Genomic DNA, 24,907 nt, shown 5'->3' with positions numbered 1-24,907 from the left:
TGTATGTTTAAATAGTCAAAAGCAATCGCTGCAACTGCACGATACTACTGTCGCATACGTTATCATGTTTGCTAATAATGTCAGTTATGTAATATATTTTATAATTAAACACTTTTTCTACTTTCTCTTTTTTTTGTAGTTTCACTCCATTTCAATGTTGTCAGCTTGATAGGAAGTCAATAAAGGATCAAGGCTAATTTTCCTGGCTCTTGGAAAGGAGGCTCTGTTAACGCTAGGAAGCACAACACAGACAGAGCAGTACAGCCGTCAAAGTATAGGCTAACGTTAGCTACGTGGTACAGTAATGTTAGCTATAGCAAACAGTACAATAGCCTACCTGTCTCTTCTGGCAGATGAGTGCATCCTTCACCTGCTGGTCGAAAAAAAAAAATGTAATTTTGGGAAGTTTGGCATTTAATTCAGAAATGTTCTGTTTTGAATGCCGCTTTTGGGCACCGCTTTTAAATGTGCATTTCATTTTTCCTACGCTACAGTTAGCTACCTATTTGTCATGTCACTTACCTAGCTAACAAAGAAAGCACAATTAAATATACTTTCCTTTATTTTTATATCAACTCTGGAAACACAGACAAGACAATAAGACATCCCATGTAATTCAAATTGGATTAAAAAGCCCCCCCCCCCCCCGCGGTGCGGGGGCTGCGGGGGTAATCTTTACGGGCCTGCTGAGGACCAAAGTTGAAGACCTCTGATCTGTAGTTTTACCGTTTACTGGTTCTGTTTTTACTGATTGTACACTTATCTTGATGGGGCGTTGCCAACGTTCTTTAGAATATTTTCCAAGAACTGGCCTGCTGCACGCTGTGACTATTCACATGACTGCTCTCCATGCTGACAGCGCGGGAGTAAGAAGTGTTTTGTACCCTGACGAGATCAATGGGCGTAACAAGGAAAGGTAAGCAACGCCAGATAGTTTAACTTTTTTATTTAACTTAGGATTCAATTAAAATTCAATGAAAAATTCCTTCTCAGAATCTTTTTTCAGTGACTTGCCAGTCATGCGCGCAGGTGCGCATTGTTCAAACATTTTTGGTAAGTGTTTTGCGCCACCTTGTGTAAGATTTCGACTATTGTTTACACAGACGCCACCTGCTTGGACAAAATGGTGTCACTAATGTGCACCCTTCAACATCATGGAGATGACATCAACTGGTGCGCGTTCTCGCCCACTTTGCTGGATACTTGTTCAGGGGACAAAACCATACGTGTGTATGACTCCGCTGACTTTTCGGAACTTCAGTTTTCGCCCCTCTCAGGTCATGGCTATGCGGTTCACTGCTGCTGCTTCAGTACCTGTGGCCGGTACATTGTCACGTGCTCTACCCAAGGCCGTAGCCATGGAGTCAACATTGGGGGGGACGAATGACATTTTTAATGATAATTTCGGACAGCGTGCGTGGTTACCTGTCGTAGCGTAGCACATTTATATTTTTAGATCAATATATTTGGGGGACATTTTGACCAGATTTGAATATTGGGGGGGACATGTCCCCCCCCCCCCCCCAATATTAATTATGATTGATTACGGCCCTGGCTCTACCGATGGCTCTAACATTATTTTGAGCATGGAAACAGGAGAGATGGTGTCCACGTTTGAACCATTGGTGGAAATCCCGGGGGGGGACAGCCAGGGAGGACACGACCCCCCATATGATTTGTCCCCCCCAATAAATCACTGTAAACATAAATATGTAATTTCAATAATATTAATTATACGCAATGAAAGCGCTTAGCTGATTATGGACACAATGGTGCTTTTTTTACTGTGTTATGTGTTACAGCAGTCATGTTGGTATCCCCTCAGAAATTGCTCTTGAGAAAATGTCATATAATTGTCCCCCCCAAAGTTGATAGCAGATTTTCGCCACTGGTTTGAACACCCGTCCGGGTGTGCGCGCTCTCGCCAGACTCGTCCTTCCTCGTGGCAGGTGCATCAGATGGAACCGTGGTCCTTTGGGCCTTCCACTCAAAAACAATACGTAGGTAAGGTACTTACCGGTAACCGTCATTAGTTTCCATGTTCCCTGGGGGGCAGAGCTGAGCAAACATTGTAACAAACAAAGGATATCAGACATCCTAGCCTAGGTTATACCCAGAATCCATGTGATTCAAACTTGTCTTCTTCCTAATGAGCTTCTAATCAATTCAGTTAACTCTATTGACTCCGGAGGTGATTCAAATGTATTACCAATCCATTCATATATGAATATAAAATTCTTAGTCTGAACAAAAGGTTTACCTCCGCAGCCATGGAGCCATTAGCGAAGCTACGGTGCTAGCCCTCCGCTTCTCACCGACCGGATTGGTGTTCGTCACGGGGTGTAGTTATGGAGACATCAAATTATGGGATGTGGACATGAGGCTGCTCCTTCACTGAGAAGTATGCCCACAACCTTTGCGTGGCCTGCTGTCAGTTCGCTGCCCAGAATGAGATTGGTGAGACAATTACAGACAATTAAAATGATAGAAACGCTGCATGATCAAACTCTTCTCTTCACTTCTGCCTGTACCTGAGGCAGAATATATAAAATATTCACGTAAGTTCATTTTTGTTGAACATTGAACAACAAGACAAGCTTCTGGGTGTGTTTTTCGACTCAGATGTGTTTTTCATCTGAGTCGAGTGTTAAGCTGGGGGAATGTTCCGGTGTCTGGTTGTTGTGTTGTCCAGAGGGGGCCAGGGAGCTGCTGCGTCTGGGCTCCTGTGGGCAGGACGTCCAGGCTGCGTCTGGGCTCCTGTGGGCAGGACGTCTGGGCTCCTGTCGGCAGGACGTCCAGGTGAAGCTCTGGATCTTCTCTCAGCACTCTGGAGAAGGTAGGCTGGCTGGTCGAGGGTTAGCAGGCGCTCTCTCTCTCTCTCTCTCTCTCTCTCTCTCTCTCTCTCTCTCTCTCTCTCTCTCTCTCTCTCTCTCTCTCTCTCTCTCTCTCTCTCTCTCTCTCTCTCTCTCTCTCTCTCTCTCTCTCTCTCTCTCTCTCTCTCTCTCTCTCTCTCTCTCTCTCTCTCTCTCTCTCTCTCTCTCTCTCTCTCTCTCTCTCTCTCTCTCTCTCTCTCTCTCTCTCTCTCTCTCTCTCTCTCTCTCTCTCTCTCTCTCTCTCTCACACACACACACACACACTGCAGACAGACGTGCACACACACACATGCTCACACAGTCGGAGACAAGAGCATAGCATCAACCTTCGATTATCTACACTCAGTGGAATAACTTGATTGGTGTCTAACAAACAGCTGAGAGCTCCACATCTCAGACCCACTGCTCCATCAACGCTGCAGCAGTTTCTTTGTGGCAGTAACTCCAGAAACAACATAACACTGGTCATAAACTACTTCCTATATGCACTTTGGAGAAAAGCTTCTGCAGGAAAAAGCTTTGACAGGCAGTGTAAGACAGGCTATAAAACTACATCACAATGTCTTTACTGAAGTCACCAACAGATAGTCTTTAGTGAAACCCCACAGCTCCAGTACAGCATGGTCTCAGCAAGCTAGTCTCCTTCTGCAGGTCTGGGTTTGAGGAGAACATGATCCCAGAGGGTGTTAGGTTAGAGTGGGGGTGTTAGGTTAACACCTGGGGGTGTTAGGTCACAGTCATTCTTCCTGCGGTCCGATCTGAACCACTGATCTACACCCCAGTACAGAATGTACTGTACAGTAGAACGCCCCAGTTACAAAATGTACTGTACAGTAGAACGCCCCAGTTACAGTATGTAACTTAATTAGAAGCAGATAGATGTGTTGCAAATTTAAGATGTGCAGATAGATGTGTTGCAAATTTAAATTAAGTTAACTGGTGACAACGAAAATCACCAGTTAACTCAATTTAAATTTGCAAGAACTATAGACTAATACAATAACAGGCTTAAATGAACTGACAACATAAGTTATACGACTTACAGTTCTCAAGGACGCACACACGCAATCTCAACTGAAGCGTGTGTCCGTGCTATTCTCCGACATGCACTCTAACAATCGCTGCTGATAGACGGCCTTTTGTTGTTCAGCCCTACTTCTGACCGGGCCGCCACGGCAAAATCAACATAGAGGAAACACTGTATGTGTTGCTCTACACAGGTAGTAAAAGATGTGTTGCTCTACACAGGTAGTAAAAGATGTGTTGCTCTACACAGGTAGTAAAAGATGTGTTGCTCTACACAGGTAGTAATAGATGTGTCCTAGATGTTGTTGCTCTACACAGGTAGTAAAAGATGTGTTGCTCTACACAGGTAGTAATAGATGTGTTGCTCTACACAGGTAGTAATAGATGTGTTTCTCTACACAGGTAGTAATAGATGTGTTGCTCTACACAGGTAGTAATAGATGTGTCCTAGATGTTGTTGCTCTACACAGGTAGTAAAAGATGTGTTGCTCTACACAGGTAGTAATAGATGTGTTGCTCTACACAGGTAGTAATAGATGTGTTGCTCTACACAGGTAGTAATAGATGTGTCATGGATGTTGTTGCTCTACACAGGTAGTAATAGATGTGTTGCTCTACACAGGTAGTAATAGATGTGTTGCTCTACACAGGTAATAGCTGTGTCATAGATGTTGTTGCTCTCCAGACCGGATGACTCGGCTGCTGTGCACTCTGACAGGCCAGTCTGCTCCTGTTCTCTCCTGTGCCTTCTCCTCTGACGGCGACATGCTTGTCTCTGGGTAAGTTCCTTGTTTCTCACTGTTCTACATGTGAATCTGCTTAAATGTAAGTTAATTTCAGTGTTGCAAAGCTAACTCGTCCTGCTGTTTTTCTGTGTGGCCACTAGGGGGATCTGTTTAGTTAGATTCTCTCCTGTCAGGGTCAATCAGAATTCTAGGCATGAATCTCCCATACTGTTTGAGTCTGGTCAGAAATATTTGCTTCATGTCATTCTTTCACCATAAATTAGTCGTTTTTATACAATATTTATCAATTCAGCGCCACAAAGACGTGTGTGACTGACTGTTTTGCGGGCCCACAGCTCTGTGGATAAATCGGTCACGGTCTACGATGCGGTAAGCAGTGTTTTGCGCTCATGTTGTGTGTTTATATGTGGTGTGTTTCTGAGATGAGCGGACCTACGCGAGGCTAGCCTCCCACTGAGGCTCAGAGGCAGCATGCCAGACATTCCTGTTCTACATGATTGTTTGTTGTCTTTTATAGAACCAGGGGGTCCTGCTGCACAGGCCCCCTTACACTGCTGCACTCCCACACTCTGAATTCCTGCTCTCCATCACTCCATACCTGCCTTCCCACACTAACCCTCTTCTCCCTCCCCCTCTACCCCTCCCCTCGCCCACCTTACCCCTTTACCCCTCCCCTCTCTCACCTTACCCCTCTACCCCTCCCCTCGCTCACCTTAACCCTCTACCCTTACCCCTCCCCCCTCTCATCTTACCCCTCTACCCCTCCCCCCTCTCCCTCTTCTATCCCTCCTCTCCCTCCCCTTGCATCAGGTATGTGACTGCCGTGGATTTCCCCTCCACCAGACCCTGGATGGCCTCTGGCCTCTGGGAGGGGGAGAGAGGGAGCAGGGTGGTGCTGCAGCTGGGAGGGGGAGAGAGGGAGCAGGGTGGTGCTGCAGCTGGGAGGGGGAGAGAGGGAGCAGGGTGGTGCTGCAGCTGGGAGGGGGAGAGAGGGAGCAGGGTGGTGCTGCAGCTGGGAGGGGGAGAGAGGGAGCAGGGTGGTGCTGCAGCTGGGAGGGGGAGAGAGGGAGCAGGGTGGTGCTGCAGCTGGGAGGGGGAGAGAGGGAGCAGGGTGGTGTCTTAGTCCAGTGACAGCAGGTGGCCCGGCTGGGAGACAGGAGGGTGTGCTAGTTTTGTACAACTGGGCAGCCTGGTCCCCCCAGGGCCCCCCTAGACTCGCGGGGCGCTGTGAGAAAGCTCTGGTGCTCCTAACAAACACAACGGATACTGGCTGGAACGCCAAGTAACTCCACTGTGATGCGTCAGAATGCAGCTGGCTCCTCTCATCAGAGGTTCTAGAACCTTCACTGAGGCTTCTGTCTGGGAGCAGCCATGTTGACGGAGCACATTCCTCTCCTCTCTCATCACTGCTGTGTAAACACTTTCCTCTTTGATGGGATCTAGTCTCATCTCCCCTCTGCTGTATTTTTCCAGTCCAACAACAGAATCCCCAAAACACCTAATATTGTGTGTGATTAGCATGCTTGTCTAGCTTGTCACAGCGGGATTCTGAACAGCAAGTTAGCTAACAAACAGCATGATGGAGAAGGGGATATACTATGAAGCGCAGCAAAATATATCTTTGCCACTTCTCTGCTCCCTCGAACTCATGGCTTCTCTTGTCTGTTGTTTCAGCTGAATCTAAGCAGCCCCCAGACCAAGGTAAGATCTCCCTGATATGTTTTAAAGGATGATTAAAGAACTTTACGGATAACTGTCACTGTTACCTGTATCTACTGGATACAGGTAACAGTGAATGATGGAGAGTAGAGAGAGAGAGTGAGAGAGATATGAAATGGTAAAAGGGACAGAGTTGAAAAGAAAACAAATGTTATATTAATGAGACATAACCTCCAGTTATCAGTCAGCTGCTAATGACGGGAGGTGTGTGTGTCAGTGGCAGGTGCTGCAACAAACCAGTTATCTGTCACACACATGAAAAATGATGGCTGTACACAATGTTACCAGAAGGTTACTGTGTCTGATGAACAGTATGTCTGCAAAGGCTACAATAGCTGGTGTGTGTGTGTGTGTGTGTGTGTGTGTGTGTGTGAAAGAGAAGGAGTGCCTCTCTGTGCATGAGACAGTGTGTGTGAGGGAGATTGTGTTAAGGACAAGGCTGATGAATATTCTGTGAGCATCTAAATGTGATTAAAGGTCTGTTGATGGAAGGCAGGGCGTGTAGCTGGGTGATCAGGTTAGAGGCGAGGGCCTCTCTTTAATCTGTGTGTGAGGGAGTCACTGCCGATTTGCTATCAGCCCAATGGGAGGGGGGCAGGCAGGCGGAGGGGGAGAGGGGGGCGGGGGGAGAGGGGGGCAGAGGGAGAGGGGGGCAGGGGGAGGGGGAGGGGGGAGGGATGGATGGAATGTGTGGAAGAGGTTGTGTGGATCAGATAAGAGCCTGAGCAGGAGATGGGGGAGGGAGGGGCTATTATGGCCAAGCACGTCTTCACTTCCTGTTGTTGTGTGTTTGACAGGAAGGTTTCCGCCCCCCCCCCCCCCCAGGCTGCTGGTGTCTGATTGGTCAGAGTTGTCCTGGCTGCAGGGGGAGGGGCTAGCGGAGATGGTCGAAGTTTTAAAAGACAACAACATAGACGGAGCAAAACTCTTCAGTCTGAACAAGGAAACTCTAAGCGAGCTTGTGGTGAGGGGATGACACACACACACACATACACACACACACACATGTACACACACACACACATACACACGCATATATACACACGCATGCATACACACACACACACACAGACCAACACACGCATATATACACACACACAGACCAACACACGCATATATACACACGCATGCAGACACACACAGACCAACACACGCATATATACACACGCATGCAAACACACACACACCCATATATACACACACCTGCATACACACACAGACCAACACACGCGTATATACACATGCATGCATACATACACACACACACACCAACACGTGCATATATACAAATGTACACATGCATACACACAAACTGTTGTCCAGGATTGTAATGTGCTTTAGATTGGACTGGCCGATACATTCGCCACTTATTTCAGTTCTAATCTCTTGTCAGTTCTCCCCAAAATGGTCATCTTTACCCCAGGGTTTTCGAGCAGCAGAATTACATATCTTCTAAACGTCCTCTATCTGGGATATAAATCTCTTACATAATTTTCTGGAGCGTATATCCCACCAGATGACCTTATAAAACAGATAATCCCTCTGAAAATGGGATTGGTGGATCTGGGCTGAGCCATGGTTTTACTGGCTGCCTCGTTCCTCGCTGAAATGCAGCCATGCAGTCAGTACAGCCTGTCTGTCTGTCTGTCAGTGCAGCCTGTTTTTCTGTCTGTCAGTGCAGCCTGTCTGTCTGTCTGTCTGTCAGTGCAGCCTGTCTGTCTGTCTGTCTGTCAGTGCAGCCTGTCTGTCTGTCAGTGCAGCCTGTCTGTCTGTCAGTGCAGCCTGTCTCTCTGTCAGTGCAGCCTGTCTGTCCGTCAGTGCAGCCTGTCTGTCTGTCAGTGTGCAGCCTGTCTGTCTGTCTGTCAGTGCAGCCTGTCTGTCCGTCAGTGCAGCCTGTCTGTCTGTCTGTCTTTCTATCAGTGCAGCCTGTCTGTCTGTCAGTGCAGCCTGTCTGTCTGTCAGTGCAGCCTGTCTGTCTGTCTATCAGTGCAGCCTGTCTGTCTGTCAGTGCAGCCTGTCTGTCTGTCTGTCTGTCTGTCTGTCTGTCTGTCAGTGCAGCCTGTCTGTCTGTCAGCACGGAGGTGGTTCACAGCTGCAGCAGCCCTGAGGACTGAGGAGAACCTTATGTGTGTTTGTAAACTTGCCCGCTAACCCACCATCATTGCCGAAGAACACTTCGTTTTTTACGCTCTTGAGTAAATGAGATTCCGCCCTGTTACTTTATGAAATATTCATAAGGCTCTGCGTTTCTACCAGACACCTTCCTGCATGGGCTCAGGAAAAATCTCCATATCACATGTTCAGCGGCGCGGTGAGCGGTGCACCAAGTGGCGCGGTGAGCGGCGCGGTGAACGGCAGTTGTTAAACTCCCCGCTACATTACAAATATTGGCATCAGGATCAATTCAAACAGTCATCGCTGTTTTGACTTTGGTGGCTGATCCATTATAGAAAGAGAGAAGGAGGCCCGTTTAAATGCTCGCAATGTACGGTATAGTGTATAGTGGGCGGAGAAAGGCGCTGATTACCCGATGACCTGCAGGTTTCGTAAATACGACGTAAACTGAAGTATCACAGCGTGCGCAATCTGCGGTTTGGCCACTTTGCTAATAACGCTACGTTTGCGAATGTATGTACATGAGGCCCACAGAGAGGAGTGAATGTCAGCTGTTGTTATGCAGACACTGAAAGACACTGTTCAGAACGGTTCTCTCCTCTTACCCACAACAAGAGTTAATTGGATGAACGAATGGTTCAGCAGATTGATTGGTACCTCCACAACGGCGCCCTGAGGGATGTGGTCTGTTTGTGATGCCAGTGTCATCTCTCCTGGTGTAGATGCTCAGGTTCTCCTGGTGTAGATGGTCAGGTTCTACTGGTGTAGATGCTCAGGTTCTCCTGGTGTAGATGCTCAGGTTCTACTGGTGTAGATGCTCAGGTTCTCCTGGTGTAGCTGCTCAGGTTCTCCTGGTGTGGCTGCTCAGGTTCTCCTGGTGTAGATGCTCAGGTTCTCCTGGTGTAGCTGCTCAGGTTCTCCTGGTGTGGCTGCTCAGGTTCTCCTGGTGTAGCTGCTCAGGTTCTCCTGGTGTGGCTGCTCAGGTTCTCCTGGTGTGGCTGCTCAGGTTCTCCTGGTGTGGCTGCTCAGGTTCTCCTGGTGTAGCTGCTCAGGTTCTCCTGGTGTGGCTGCTCAGGTTCTCCTGGTGTGGCTGCTCAGGTTCTCCTGGTGTAGCTGCTCAGGTTCTCCTGGTGTGGCTGCTCAGGTTCTACTGGTGTAGATGCTCAGGTTCTCCTGGTGTGGCTGCTCAGGTTCTCCTGGTGTAGCTGCTCAGGTTCTCCTGGTGTAGCTGCTCAGGTTCTCCTGGTGTAGCTGCTCAGGTTCTCCTGGTGTGGCTGCTCAGGTTCTCCTGGTGTAGCTGCTCAGGTTCTCCTGGTGTAGCTGCTCAGGTTCTCCTGGTGTGGCTGCTCAGGTTCTCCTGGTGTAGCTGCTCAGGTTCTCCTGGTGTGGCTGCTCAGGTTCTCCTGGTGTAGCTGCTCAGGTTCTCCTGGTGTGGCTGCTCAGGTTCTCCTGGTGTAGATGCTCACGTCTCTGACAGGTGGAATCTTCTCTGGGGGGTCTTTCTACTGTGCAGTCAGTAGAAAGGCTGTGGCAGCAGGTTAGGAGGGTGTGCTTCAACAGATCCCTCCTCGTCGTCAAGGCGAGGGGTAGGCAAGGCCCTTATTCCGTTCTCATCAGCACCGTGCAGGAGTCAGGGGATGCATCACAGCATCCTATCTACAGTCACCAGCCGTCACCAGGGCCCTGCCAGTGGACGGACCTGCTGTCGCCCACACTTGAATCATGCCCCATATTCAGACGTCTGGTCCATTGTGCGGCTGTTGGTTTGACAGTGGAAACAATGCAATCTGTTGAGCAGTGAGGCTTATCCTGCGCTGTGTGCCAGGTGAAGGCATGCTCTATACAGCCTTGGAGGATGTCATCTCAGGCCAGCTGGTTTCGTGCCACGGCTGTCACCAGGGTCGGTCTGTGGAGATATGACCATTACCACAGACAGCTCCTCTAGTGTTACCTCTAGTGTTACTACAGACAGCTCCTCTAGTGTTACCACAGACAGCTCCTCTAGTGTTACCACAGACAGCTCCTCTAGTGTTACCTCTAGTGTTACCACAGACAGCTTCTCTAGTGTTACTACAGACAGCTCCTCTAGTGTTACCACAGACAGCTCCTCTAGTGTTACCACAGACAGCTCCTCTAGTGTTACCTCTAGTGTTACCACAGACAGCTCCTCTAGTGTTACCACAGACAGCTCCTCTAGTGTTACCACACACAGCTCCTCTAGTGTTACCACAGACAGCTCCTCTAGTGTTACCACAGACAGAAGGTGGAGGAGCTGAAGGAGGGGCTGAGTGGATCCTGAGGAAGGTGGAGGAGCTGAAGGAGGGGCTGAGTGGATCCTGAGGAAGGTGGAGGAGCTGAAGGAGGGGCTGAGTGGATCCTGAGGAAGGTGGAGGAGCTGAAGGAGGGGCTGAGTGGATCCTGAGGAAGGTGGAGGAGCTGAAGGAGGGGCTGAGTGGATCCTGAGGAAGGTGGAGGAGCTGAAGGAGGGGCTGAGTGGCCCCAGGGCCCCTGACGAGTTCCTGTGCCCCATCACCAGGGAGCTGATGAGGGAGCCGGTTATCGCTGCAGGACACAGCCTCACCTGCAGGTCAGGACGCAGCCTCACCTGCAGGTCAGGACGCAGCCTCACCTGCAGGTCAGGACGCAGCCTCACCTGCAGGTCAGGACGCAGCCTCACCTGCAGGTCAGGACGCAGCCTCACCTGCAGGTCAGGACGCAGCCTCACCTGCAGATCAACATTATATAGTGGCTTACAGTAATATAAACTAGAGAGGGTAACATTTCTGGGTAAATTGTGAAGTGTGCTTGAAGCTGGGGCAGTTAATTTATTAACTATGTCACCCCCAAACCTACTGTTTAAATGAATACATGTCCATAATGTTCATAACTAGCCTGTTGGAGCAGTCAACCTAATCAATACAACAGTCTTGTTTTGTAGCCTACTTGGCTAATGTATGAACACTGTGAATAAGACACTACCGTAGCCAGCTGCTTCAGAGTTGTTGATTTAACTAAAGTTGTTGGGGTCAAATTTAAAGCGCATAAATTGGTACATATAGTTAATTTGTTATTTCAATAATTTCCCAGAGAATAATATTAAACCGTAGACTGTGAAAATTTGCTTCGGACTGTCGCTAGCTAGTGTTAGCGGCACTTTACGGCACAAAAACTTTACCCCCAACGGAACCTCCCAGGAAGTAATATACATTATTTCATGTAGTTTTGGGTGTATAATAAAAAGATATGTGAGAACAAGAGTGCTGATAGCAAGAGTGCTGATAGCAAGCACACTAATTATCTCTTTATTCTGGGCACGAACTGCACTGCGATGATATTTTACAAGTTTGTGGCGCAAGTATCATCTTATGCTAAGAGGGAAACAAATTAAGATCAGTGGACTGTGGCCTATTTATGTGCAAATTTCATATCCTGCTCATGTTAATTTCTCTTTACCTTCTTCTCGTGCATTGAAACAATGTTTTCTAACGGCCTGATGCAGCTGATGTTTCAGATACGACAAGTAGGCAGCAGTCCTGATATCTTTCTGCGTCTTTATTGACCCCTGCGGTGGCTATGGCAGCCATGTTCCTGGATGGGAGGTGAACACAGGTAATACAGCTCACAAAACTGAAGACATGGCAACAATTGCAAGAAACATACATAATAAAATAGAACTGTTGGCCCATGCCCCCAAAACCTTTCAGTTTTATAGAATTTCTCTTTATAATAAACTGCAGTTGTGGCATGCACTTAAACCAATATTATCGACAGCATATTTATTATTGAAATCGTAAAATGTCTTAGTAGCTGTGCAAAAATAACTATATAAAATATATTGCTTTTACAATTAACCAAGCCAAAGGCGCTGTAAATAAATTAAACTAGTCAGCAACAACAAGCAGATACAGAGAGATCTAGTCTCAACGTTATTGGCCGATTTATAGAATGTACAAACATATAAACAAATACATTTTTTAGAACCTTGAACACCATCTGAACCAAATTGTGCATAAAATAAAACTTAAAAGTACACATAAGTTAGGAACGGGTCAATACAATGACAGATCTGACAGACCTTCACTCAATAAGGAAAAACAACAACGTGTGGATATTTACACAAAACTGAGCGACACTTCCTAGAACAGCGATCCTTCCCCCTCCTCTCCGGGCCCCTTCCCCCTCCTCTCCGGGCCCCTTCCCCCTCCTCTCCGGGCCCCACACTTCCCCCTCCCCTCCGGGCCCCACACTTCCCCCTCCTCTCCGGGCCCCACACTTCCCCCTCCTCTCCGGTCCCCTTCCCCCTCCTCTCTGGGCCCCTTCCCCCTCCTCTCCGGGCCCCACACTTCCCCCTCCTCTCCGGGCCCCACACTTCTCCCTCCTCTCCGGGCCCCTTCCCCCTCCTCTCCGGTCCCCTTCCCCCTCCTCTCCGGGCCCCACACTTCTCCCTCCTCTCCGGGCCACTTCCCCCTCCTCTCCGGGCCCCTTCCCCCTCCTCTCCGGGCCCCTTCCCCCTCCTCTCCGGGCCACTTCCCCCTCCTCTCCGGGCCCCTTCCCCCTCCTCTCCGGTCCCCTTCCCCCTCCTCTCCGGGCCCCACACTTCCTGTACCATCAGTACCAAAGACAGAACCAACATAGTCCACACTGTTGTCCCACACTTAACCCAGTAATGACATGAACCTGTAAAAGAGAGTAGGTCTGTGTAAATGTGTGGTATAAAGTGCTTTCTGTCTCACGGTATGTTGCGGTTTAAACATCCAATAAGCATCCTCGGGTAACGACTCTGGCTGAACGGGAGAGGTCCGCAGCTGTATACCGAGGAAGGCGACATGTGGACCAATCAGCACAAGCGACACTAGAGACACCAGAACCAATCAACACGCTGTGCGTTGACCGCAGTCACAAAGGAAACCGTCAGAAAACCATTTTCTTTTTGGATGGGCTGGTAAAAACATGAAACAGTTTCCTTTTGCTTTGAACATTTCTGCTATCATCTGTGCGTGTGTTGTATGTGAGTCTCTGTGTGTGTGTGTGTGTGTGTGTGTGTGAGAGAGACAGTATACACCTCTCTACACGTTAGACTCTATAAAGGATCGCTTTGGTTTCATGGCGGCTGCGTGGAGGGCAGGGTTGTCTCTCAGCAGGCCGGGCTGCTTGGCCTTGCTGTCCAGGTAGGGGTGAGACAGGGAGCCCAGGACAGGCTTGGACTCCTTGTAACAGGAGGACGGCCCGTGGCAGAACTTGTCTGCGTACTCCTTGGTGTGCATGCCGTTCTGGAGGGCCCCTAGGCCCCCGGCCCCCTGGCCCCCGGCCCCCTGGCCCCCGGCCCCCTGGCCCCCGGCCCCCTGGGCTGGCTGCTGCTCCTGGAAGGCCAGGTCACAGCTGGGTGGTGGCAGGACCAGGGAGGACATGGTGTGGCCCACCAGCCCCTCAGAGGAGTGGCTGTGCCAGCTTCGCCCGGCCGACTGGAGCCCCTGGTGGTGCTGGAGCCCCTGGTGGTGCTGGATCTGTTGTTGTTGTTGTTGCTGCTGCTGTTGCTGCTGCTGCTGTTGCTGTTGCTGTTGCTGCTGTACAAAGCGTGCCGTCTTGTCCATGATGCCCATGAAGGGTCTGGGTTTGTACTCAGACGTGTTGGTGTTGGCGCCGCCCTGCTGGCCGTGCTTGGTCTTGTCTGAGGGGGTCTTGGTGCGTACGTCAGGCCCCTGGAGCTTCCCGCTGTCTGACAGACTGCTGCTGGAAGCCAGGCTGCTTGTGGAGCTGGACACCCTGATGCTGCCTGCTGCCCCCCCAGGATCCTGCCTCAGCTCAGGGCCAGGGTGCTGGTGGTGGGGCCCCAGGGCCAGCCCATCCAGGGAGGACACGGAGTGGGCCGACAGCCTCTCCTGGCCCCTGGAGCTGCAGGAGGAGAAGGAGGCCTGGGACTGGGAGGAGTGCAGGCTCTCACCGTCGCCGACCGCAGATCGCTCGTACACAGGTTCCTCAGCAGGAGGAGGTAGAGGGCTGATGTCGATGCCTGGCCTGGGCTTCAGCTTGCAGGACACGTGTCTGCTGGGCAGGGGGCTGGAGGGGCCGTAGAGGGACTGGGACCTGGGCCCCCCGCCCGCCCGGCCCCCCGCGGCCGCCCGCCCCCCAGCCTGCAGGGAGCTCATGTGCTGGTTGGTCTTGACGATCTGGGCCTGCTTGGAGGGCTGCAGCACCAGGCCCTGGGGGGCCAGGGGCTCCCGGGGGTGGTGGAGGGGGGGCCTGATGCTCTGGTTCTGCTGGGACAAGCTGAGGGAGTAGACGCTCTGGGACCAGGCTTCAGATCTCCTGCCGTGCTGCGATGACTCCTCCTCCTCCTCATCCTCCTCCTCTTCCTCCTCCTCTTCCTCCACGTCCCTCCGGACCTCCAGACACCTGTGCTCTGGGCGGCAGGCCCCCTCCGACGCCCCCTCCTCCTGGTCCGGGTCTGAGTCGTGGCTGGGCGGGGCCTGGCAGGGGGCCGCCCCCTGGGGCTTGCTCTGGGAGCGCTGCATCTGTTTACACTCCTCCTCCACACGCGCCAGGAGACGACGGATCTCCCGGTTGTTGGGACACAGCTTGGCTGCTTCATGGAGGTCTGCCAGCGCTGCAGTGAACTGCCTGAGGAGGCAGGAAGAGGGAGAGAAAGAGGAAAAGAGGAAAAACAGAAGATATATAGACTGTGAGAAGGCACAGTTGAATGGATCTGTTAAATAGCTCAATCACACTCTCTAAAGCTATGCTACCACTAACCACAGCCCTCTGTAACAACCGCAGAGGGGGGATTCTGGGAATTGTAGTCTCCAAATGTGTACATCTTTACCTGCTGCTCCTCTTGGCCCGGGCCCGGGCGTAATACGCCTCGTAGGACTTGGGCTTCAGCTCCAGAGCCTTGGTAGCAAACTCCTCCGCCATGCCGAAGTCCTGCAGGGAGGGAAGCAGGGAGGGAGGCAGGGAGGGAGTCAGGGAGGCAGGGAGGGAGGCAGGGAGGGAGGCAGGGAGGGAGGCAGGGGGTGAACAAGAGGAACACTGCCTGCTCTGTCTTACTGACAGTAGGAAAGATGAAACTGCCACAGTGATGGCTATGAACACAGTCTGGGCCAGATGTGTAGTAATTGTCCATGAATGAATCATAGACACAAACTAGACAGCATAATAGCTATAATCTATCATCTAGTACATGGTATTACTGTCTGAATCCAATTTCTTCCTTGTGTGTTTAATTGATGACAATTGATAATAAGATATAAAATTGCCATGAAGTTGGCTGTTTTAATAGTCAACTTTGGCTCCACTCCTGTTAAATCAGTTTTATTATAATGTCTTAATTTATCAGATTCTTTCTCCAAGGCGACGTACAGAGGGGGATTTGAACCTAGGAGGATTCGTACGTTAGTACAGAGGGGGATTTGAACCTAAGAGGATTCTTACGTTAGTACAGAGGGGGATTTGAACCTAGGAGGATTCTTACGTTAGTACAGAGGGGGATTTGAACCTGGGAGGATTCTTACGTTAGTACAGAGGGGGATTTGAACCTGGGAGGATTCTTACGTTAGTACAGAGGGGGATTTGAACCTAGGAGGATTCTTACGTTAGTACAGAGGGGGATTTGAACCTGGGAGGATTCGTACGTTAGTACAGAGGGGTATTTGAACCTAAGAGGATTCTTACGTTAGTACAGAGGGGGATTTGAACCTAGGAGGATTCGTACGTTAGTACAGAGGGGGATTTGAACCTAAGAGGATTCTTACATTAGTACAGAGGGGGATTTGAACCTAGGAGGATTCTTACGTTAGTACAGAGGGGGATTTGAACCTGGGAGGATTCTTACGTTAGTACAGAGGGGGATTTGAACCTGGGAGGATTCTTACGTTAGTACAGAGGGGGATTTGAACCTAGGAGGATTCTTACGTTAGTACAGAGGGGGATTTGAACCTGGGAGGATTCGTACGTTAGTACAGAGGGGTATTTGAACCTAAGAGTATTCTTACGTTAGTACAGAGGGGGATTTGAACCTAGGAGGATTCGTACGTTAGTACAGAGGGGGATTTGAACCTAAGAGGATTCTTACATTAGTACAGAGGGGGATTTGAACCTAGGAGGATTCTTACGTTAGTACAGAGGGGGATTTGAACCTGGGAGGATTCTTACGTTAGTACAGAGGGGTATTTGTACCTGGGAGGATTCTTACGTTAGTACAGAGGGGGATTTGAACCTAGGAGGATTCTTACGTTAGTACAGAGGAGGATTTGAACCTAAGAGGATTCTTACGTTAGTCTTCCGGCGGCAGCGGGACAAGTTGAGGTAGAGAGACACACGCAGCTCTTTAAAGGCCTTCAGCTCGTCTCCAAAGCCCTCCCTGGGAAACTTCCTCAGGGCATACTGGTACCTCTGAGCTGCCTCCTTCATCCTACCCTTCTGTGGGGGGGGAGGGGTAGAAAGAGGGATGGATGAAGGTACAGTAGAGAGAAGGAGGGGAAGAGAATCACATCACACACAACCACCACTCTGCAGCCAAAAACCTCCCCTCTCATTAATCTCTCTCTCACACACACACACACACACACACACACTTTCCACCTGAGTGGATTGTCCTCCCTGTCACAAAACTCATCTGTTAAATATCATCAGCCATCAGCCAGTGGAGGGGAACACTGCCATCTATCCCAGCTGTGTGAGGGGAGGGGAACACTGCCATCTATCCCAGCTGTGTGAGGGGAGGGGAACACTGCCATCTATCCCAGCTGTGTGAGGGGAGGGGAACACTGCCATCTATCCCAGCTGTGTGAGGGGAGGGGAACACTGCCATCTATCCCAGCTGTGTGAGGGGAGGGGAACACTGCCATCTATCCCAGCTGTGTGAGGGGAGGGGAACATACTGCCATCTATCCCAGCTGTGTGAGGGGAGGGGAACACTGCCATCTATCCCAGCTGTGTGAGGGGAGGGGAACACTGCCATCTATCCCAGCTGTGTGAGGGGAGGGGAACACTGCCATCTATCCCAGCTGTGTGAGGGGAGGGGAACACTGCCATCTATCCCAGCTGTGTGAGGGGAGGGGAACACTGCCATCTATCCCAGCTGTGTGAGGGGAGGGGAACATACTGCCATCTATCCCAGCTGTGTGAGGGGAGGGGAACACTGCCATCTATCCCAGCTGTGTGAGGGGAGGGGAACATACTGCCATCTATCCCAGCTGTGTGAGGGGAGGGGAACACTGCCATCTATCCCAGCTGTGTGAGGGGAGGGGAACACTGCCATCTATCCCAGCTGTGTGAGGGGAGGGGAACACTGCCATCTATCCCAGCTGTGTGAGGGGAGGGGAACATACTGCCATTCATCTCCAGCTCCCAGACCTGCTCTGTCTTTTCACTCAGAACACATGGACATATAAACAGCCCCATTGATAAAGATCCATGATCTTATACAGAAAAACCCCTTTCTTATCTGAAATAAATGAAACTCTGCTCTATATTGTGCCTCATGTCATAATCTGTTTCTTTGCAGACCTTATAAAGCCCCAGTACCAGTGAACAGATGTTATACAGCAGCAGTACCAGTAAACACACCTGGTACAGCAGCAGTACCAGTAAACACCTGGTACAGTACCATTAAACACACCTGGTACAGCAGCAGTACCAGTAAACACACCTGGTATAGCAGCAGTACCAGAAAACACACCTGGTACAGTACCAGTAAACACACCTGGTACAGCAGCAGTACCAGAAAACACACCTTGTACAGTACCGTACAGCAGCAGTACCAGAAAACACACCTTGTACAGTACCAGTAACACACCTGGTACAGCAGCAGTACCAGAAAACACACCTGGTACAGTACCAGTAAACACACCTGATACAGCAGCAGTACCAGTAAACACACCTTGTACAGTACCAGTAAACACACCTGGTACAGCAGCAGTACCAGTAAACACACCTTGTACAGTAGGTTTCCCTCCTCCATCAGTTTCTGCAGCAGGATGATGAGGATGTCAGGCTTGGAGGTAGCCATCGCCCAGGCTGCATTTCCTGTGGAGGGAGGGGGGGGGGGGGTGTATAGAGAGAGAAAGTAAAAGAGGAGAGAGGGGGGAGGGGGAGCAGAAAGAGAACAGTTACATGTCTGTCATTTCCCAACCCCAGGGCTATTATTCACTAGGAATTTGGTACAAGGTAAAGTTACCTAAAGATTGTACCTGATCGATCATAAGGTGATGTTCTGTAGCCTTAAGGTATTATTGAAAGCAGTTGAGAGAGAGAAAACCGTGAGAGAGTGAAAGGTAAGAAGTCATGCAAAGACATACAAGCCCTGGCAAGAGAACCAAGGTGGAATGACTATTATTATACCCGAAAGGCTATTTGAGATTTCAGAGATTTAAACTTGCAAACCATCCAGGGCTGACATATTCCCAGCCTTGTGTGCTACAGTAGAGAGTAGTGTACAGTAGCTGCACTGACGGGGATGAGGGAGGCTGGGGGAGGTTAGGCAGGCTGGGGGAGGTTAGGGAGGCTGGGGGAGGCTATGGGAGGCTGGGGTGGTTAGGGAGGCTGGGGGAGGCTATGGGAGGCTGGGGTGGTTAGGGAGGCTGGGGGAGGTTAGGAGAGGCTGGGGGACGATAGGTGAGGCTGGGGGTGGTTAGGGAGGCTGGGGGAGGTTAGGGAGGCTGGGGGAGGTTAGGGAGGCTGGGGGAGGTTAGGAGAGGCTAGTGAGGCTGGGGGAGGCCAGGAAGGCTGGGGGAAGCTAGGAAGGCTGGGTGGAGGCTGGCTAGGGTAGAGTGAGGATGAAAGTGAGGGTGAGCAGGAAAGCTGCAGGCCTAGATAGATCTCAGAATGTCCTCTAGGTGATAAAGTCACATTCTCAAATGAGCCCAGCAGCACTCCTCAGGGAAACAGGAAAGGACACACACACACACACACACACACACACACTGTCCAAACATAGGAACGAGCTTCCATGATACTGTGTCTCCACCACACACCCTGGTATTATCTGATTGGCTGTAATGAGAGACAGTCAGCTGGTTCTCATGTTACCATGGTAATGCCTGGGAGGCTCACTGTTTACACACACACACACACACACAGTCATGCACTAACACACACACTGTTTACACACACACACACTCATGCACTAACACAATGTCCCTGTACTTACTGTAAGTCGCTCTGGATAAGAGCGTCTGCGAAAATGACTAAATGTAAACACACACACTCATGCACTAACACACACACACACACTCATGCACTAACACACGCACACACTCATGCACTAACACACGCACACACTCGTGCACTAACACACACACTCATGCACTAACACACGCACACACTCATGCACTAACACACGCACACACTCATGCACTAACACACACACACACTCATGCACTAACACACACACACACTCATGCACTAACACACACACACACACTCATGCACTAACACACCCACACACTCATGCACTAACACACACACACACTCATGCACTAACACACACACACACTCATGCACTAACACACGCACACACTCATGCACTAACACACACACACACTCATGCACTAACACACACACACACTCATGCACTAACACACACACACACACTCATGCACTAACACACACACACACACTCATGCACTAACACACACACTCATGCACTAACACACGCACACACTCATGCACTAACACACCCACACACTCATGCACTAACACACACACACACTCATGCACTAACACACCCACACACTCATGCACTAACACACACACACACACTCATGCACTAACACACACACTCATGCACTAACACACACACACACTCATGCACTAACACACACACTCATGCACTAACACACACACACACTCATGCACTAACACACACACACACTCATGCACTAACACACGCACATGGGCTTGATCCACCCTGACATGCACACCTCCACTGCAGTGCTGGTGTGTGAGGATGAGGATGATGAAGAGGTGGGCTCTTACCCAGCTTGGCTCCCTTCTTCAGCAGCGTCACCACCACCGACGTGTTCCTGCAGCCGATGGCTCGGTCCAAGGGACGCATCCCACTGTGGTCCACATGCTCGATCACTGCCCCTCTCTCCACCAGGTAGTGTACCTGCTCACACACACACAGGTTAACACCCAAATTAACCTCATATTTACACTCTTCAGCAGGCTCACAGTAGCTCTACACAACTGGTAGAGACGCACACTCCTCAAACCCTGTCAAGCAACTCACACATTATAAACTGGAGATCCACTCCTCTCCTCTCTCTCTCCTATCTAGGCTAGTTCCAAGCAGTGACCGAATAACCCTCAGAGATCTAGCGTGTCAGGGTTCTAACTGAGATGTAGCGTGTCAGGGTTCTAACTGAGATGTAGCGTGTCAGGGTTCTAACTGAGATGTAGCGTGTCAGGGTCCTAACTGAGATGTAGCGTGTCAGGGTTCTAACTGAGATGTAGCGTGTCAGGGTTTTAACTGAGATGTAGCGTGTCAGGGTTCTAACTGAGATGTAGCGTGTCAGGGTTTTAACTGAGATGTAGCGTGTCAGGGTTTTAACTGAGATGTAGCGTGTCAGGGTTTTAACTGAGATGTAGCATGTCAGGGTTCTAACTGAATTGTGGGACACCGAGGCATAGATTCAGGCCTGACTAGTCGAGCGTTGCGATCCCCACTCACAATGTCTGCGTCTCCGTAGAAGGCCGCCAGGTCGAGCGGCGTGCGCCCGTTCTTGTCCGTGTGGTCGACCTCCGCCCTCTTCTCCACCAGGAAGGCCACCACGCTCTTCTGGCCCTTCAGACACGCCCAGCTGAGGGGCGTGAGACCCTCCTTATCCATCGACGTCAACGAGGCACCTGGAGGACAGGACGCTCACATGGTCAGCGCACGTGCACACACGCGCGTACACACACATGCGTGCACACACACGCCATGCACCTGAAGCTGCTTTAGAGCAGGATAGATGTCTGGTTAAAACCTAAGTACACACATACTCCATTCAATTGAATGGGAAAATGTGTCCAAACTTTTTTGTTTGCCATGCAGCATGCGTATGGTGAGTGTGAGGTCGTCATGGGGATAGAATGTCGTGTCACCTTTAGACAACAGGAAGTCCACGGTGCTCAGGTGACCTTCACAGGCAGCCACCATGAGGAGGGTCCTGCCCTGCTTGTCACTGACGTTCACATCAGCACCGTGCTGCAACAGCAGCTCAGCAATCTATACACACACAGACACACACACACACACACAGGCACAGACACACACAGACACACACACACAGGCACAGACACATACACACAGAGTGAGACGAGCACAGGGTCCTCATGGTACAGCACAGTAAGTGAGGGTTCCTCTGATGTGTACTGGTGGTTTGGGGCCAGTCAGAGTGTTGCCCCCCGCAGTGCTGGGCTCTGGGGGGGCAGTGTTGGGCTCTGGGGGGGCAGTGCTGGGCTCTGGGGGGGGCAGTGCTGGGCTCTGGGGGGGGCAGTGCTGGGCTCTGGGGGGGGCAGTGCTGGGCTCTGGGGGGGCAGTGCTGGGCTCTGGGGGCGGGGCCTCACCTGCCAGTGGCCCTGCCGGACGGCGCAGAAGAGTGGAGACACGCCCCTGCGGTTGACCTGCTGCACCACAGCGCCCTGCTCCAGCAGGAAGCCACACACATCCATCTTTCCGCGGCCGGCCGCCGCCGTCAGAGCTGGGGTGGGGAGAATATTTAGAAAACAGTTCAGCCAAGGACACTGGTCAGCAAGGACACTAAGATAGAACAGTAGGAGTACGTACACACACACACACACACACACACACACACACACACACACACACACACACACACACACACACACAGGAGGCCAGCTAAATCCACTGCCAACGTCAATCTAATACAATGTTACACAAGAGCCAGACTCATCTAATCAGATGAACACAAAATATCCCTGCAAGAGAAACAGATGAGGGCTGCTTGCATCTGAATTATAGATATCAATGATTATGTCAAACAATACTCGCTGATTGAATTGCTGTTTTTCAACTGGCTGAGTGAGTCAGGCATCCATCTGGCTGTCTTTGTCCTGCCTGAACACAATCGCACACGCCATCACAGGAAGAGGGAGGAGGGAGTTTGTCCCCTCACCCAGAAAGAGCCTCAACAACACATCTGTTCTGAAGAGCCCAGGAACATTATACTTATTACACAATAACATTTCAGTTGTAATACAGTTATTCACGTAGACTACTGTATACATAATATCACATTAGAGACCAGTTTGAACCATATCTCAGCATGTTTACTGCAGTATACAGGCCTAGCATTCATCCAGAAAAACACATGCTCTGCTAATCTAATCAGGTTTACGACCGGACCATTCTGGGACACTAATCACACTCGTTAAAGGTTTGCATTAAGACCATTCAGCAGCGTTCCCTAGTATCAACTCCACAAATATCCATGAGCTATTAGCCCCGTTTAGCATCCAGTCAGCAGGTATACAAAGACAAACACATTGAAACGAAGCGGTTAGGAGCTCCTCCTGTGAAGAAGCAGCCCTGCTCACCCGTACCAAACACACCCAGGATCCTGGAGCCGTCACTGGATGAGGAAGACAACCTGCGAGGTCCCCCCCAGTGAAGGAGAGACAAGTAGAGAGACCAGCGCTGCTCTCTGATTGAGGCATTTCACAGACAGCAAGCCCTTGGTCACCAGTGACATGTGTCTGGACAGGGCCGTCAGCCAAGACACCACGCCTTCCCCCCCCCCAAGAGACTACACACACACACACACACACACACACAGTCTGGGTTCATTACAGAAGATGAAACACCTCCAGGAAAATAAAGATGTGTTTGTCAGACATTTCATCTCATTCTTTTACAAATGCATTACACAAGGGACAGGGCATTCTCCGTCGACATGATCCACCTTCGTGAGACTGTGCAACCCTTCATCTTTACCGGAGAACAGCTCCTACCAGCTTCCATTTCCTACAGGAAGCACAGGGTACAAGCTAGCGCAACGAGCGGGCCTCTCTCTCCTGACGGGGGAGACTGAGCTGAGGAGGACCAGGCCTGATGTTCCTCCTCCTGAGGCGTTTTACATGATCGTAAGCACGCATCCACATCCGCACAGACACACACTCACACAGCACCCTTAGGAAGCACAGCCACACACACAGACGGGGAATCCCATTTTATTCCCCACACACAAGGCATGAATATGCATACATGCGACTCTCCATGGCAGCATTTGAAATGTGAATAGATATTTCTCAGACAGCTCGTTCACTGAGGAATGATTTGTGAGGGTGAGGGTTAGTTATTTGTGAGGGTGAGGGTTAGTTATTTGGGACGGTGAGGGTGAGTTATTTGTGAGGGGTGAGGGTTAGTTATATGTGAGGGTGAGGGTTAGTAATTTGGGACGGTGAGGGTGAGTTATTTGTGAGGGGTGAGGGTTAGTTATATGCGAGGGTGAGGGTTAGTAATTTGTGAGGGTTAGTTATTTGGAAGGGTGAGGGTTAGTTATTTGGGAGGGTGAGGGTTAGTTATTTGTGAGGGGTAGTTATTTGTGAGGGGTGAGGGGTAGTTATTTTGGAGGGTGAGGGTTAGTTATTTGGGATGGTGAGGGTGAGTTATTTGGGAGGGGTGAGTTATTTGTGAGGGGTGAGGGTTAGTTATTTGTGAGGGTGAGGGTTAGTTATTTTGGAGGGTGAGGGTTAGTTATTTGGGACGGTGAGGGTTAGTTATTTGTGAGGGTGAGGGTTAGTTATTTGTGAGGGTGAGGGTTAGTTATTTGGGAGGGTGAGGGTTATTTATTTTGGAGGGTGAGGGTTAGTTATTTGGGACGGTGAGGGTTAGTTATTTGTGAGGGTGAGGGTTAGTTATTTGTGAGGGTGAGGGTTAGTTATTTGGGAGGGTGAGGGTTATTTATTTGGGAGGGGTGAGTTTTTTGGGAGGGGCTGTGAATGTCAGATTTCCAGGAAGGACGTTTGGGCCTGTGTTTGTGTTTTGAGTCCTCTGTGACTGACAGTCAACCACACAGACTAGAGTGAGGTCATTAAACCCCCCAGGCTGAACTCCCAGCAGCCCAGACAGGGTTTGAGGCTGTGACACAGACAGAGAGCGTCTCTTAGACACGACCTGTTTGTATCTGATCCACCGCTTCAACAGCCTTCTTTACAAGCACAGACGGCAGCCTGGGTTAGGCTTCAATCCATTCACGGCCGCATGAAGGCAGTAAACAGCAAGCCTCACTCTCTCTGCAGGAGGGTCGGGTGCAGAGCAGGGAGATGAACGCCCTCCGAAGACACCCCCGCCCCACCCCCATATTCAAATCAAGACACCAAACTTAAAATAAGAAATTAATCAATGTTTACCTGCACCTCTCCTGGCATACAGATTGTGTTGTGTGCTTGTTATGAATTAGTGCCAGGTGGCTCGGTCTTCAA

General features: G+C 50.4%; 2 protein-coding genes across 2 annotated transcripts in view; one reads left to right on the top strand and one right to left on the bottom strand.

Moving 5' to 3' along the window:
• The first annotated feature begins 1,123 nt into the window (after positions 1-1,123).
• Positions 1,124-12,003, top strand: LOC136959451 (WD repeat, SAM and U-box domain-containing protein 1-like). Its single transcript, XM_067253784.1, is given in 14 exon segments — positions 1,124-1,352; positions 1,899-2,004; positions 2,269-2,389; positions 2,391-2,457; positions 2,693-2,836; positions 4,585-4,678; positions 4,981-5,014; positions 6,320-6,346; positions 6,431-6,450; positions 7,190-7,328; positions 9,938-10,016; positions 10,305-10,379; positions 10,907-11,186; positions 11,991-12,003. Coding segments are annotated over 14 exon segments (1,428 nt in total).
• A 3,292-nt stretch (positions 12,004-15,295) lies between these two features.
• tanc1b (tetratricopeptide repeat, ankyrin repeat and coiled-coil containing 1b) overlaps positions 15,296-24,907 on the bottom strand; it is a 133,603-nt gene continuing 123,991 nt past the window's right edge. The window contains 7 exon segments of the mRNA XM_067254823.1: positions 15,296-15,400; positions 16,748-16,894; positions 18,411-18,502; positions 20,453-20,585; positions 21,150-21,325; positions 21,566-21,689; positions 22,031-22,164. Coding sequence (XP_067110924.1) covers positions 15,296-15,400; positions 16,748-16,894; positions 18,411-18,502; positions 20,453-20,585; positions 21,150-21,325; positions 21,566-21,689; positions 22,031-22,164 — 911 coding nt within the window.

Source organism: Osmerus mordax, chromosome 2 (assembly GCF_038355195.1).
Source record: "Osmerus mordax isolate fOsmMor3 chromosome 2, fOsmMor3.pri, whole genome shotgun sequence".
Taxonomy (NCBI): Eukaryota; Metazoa; Chordata; class Actinopteri; order Osmeriformes; family Osmeridae; genus Osmerus; species Osmerus mordax.
Note: the sequence above shows the minus strand (reverse complement) of the source record. Positions and strands in the feature narration are given on the sequence as shown.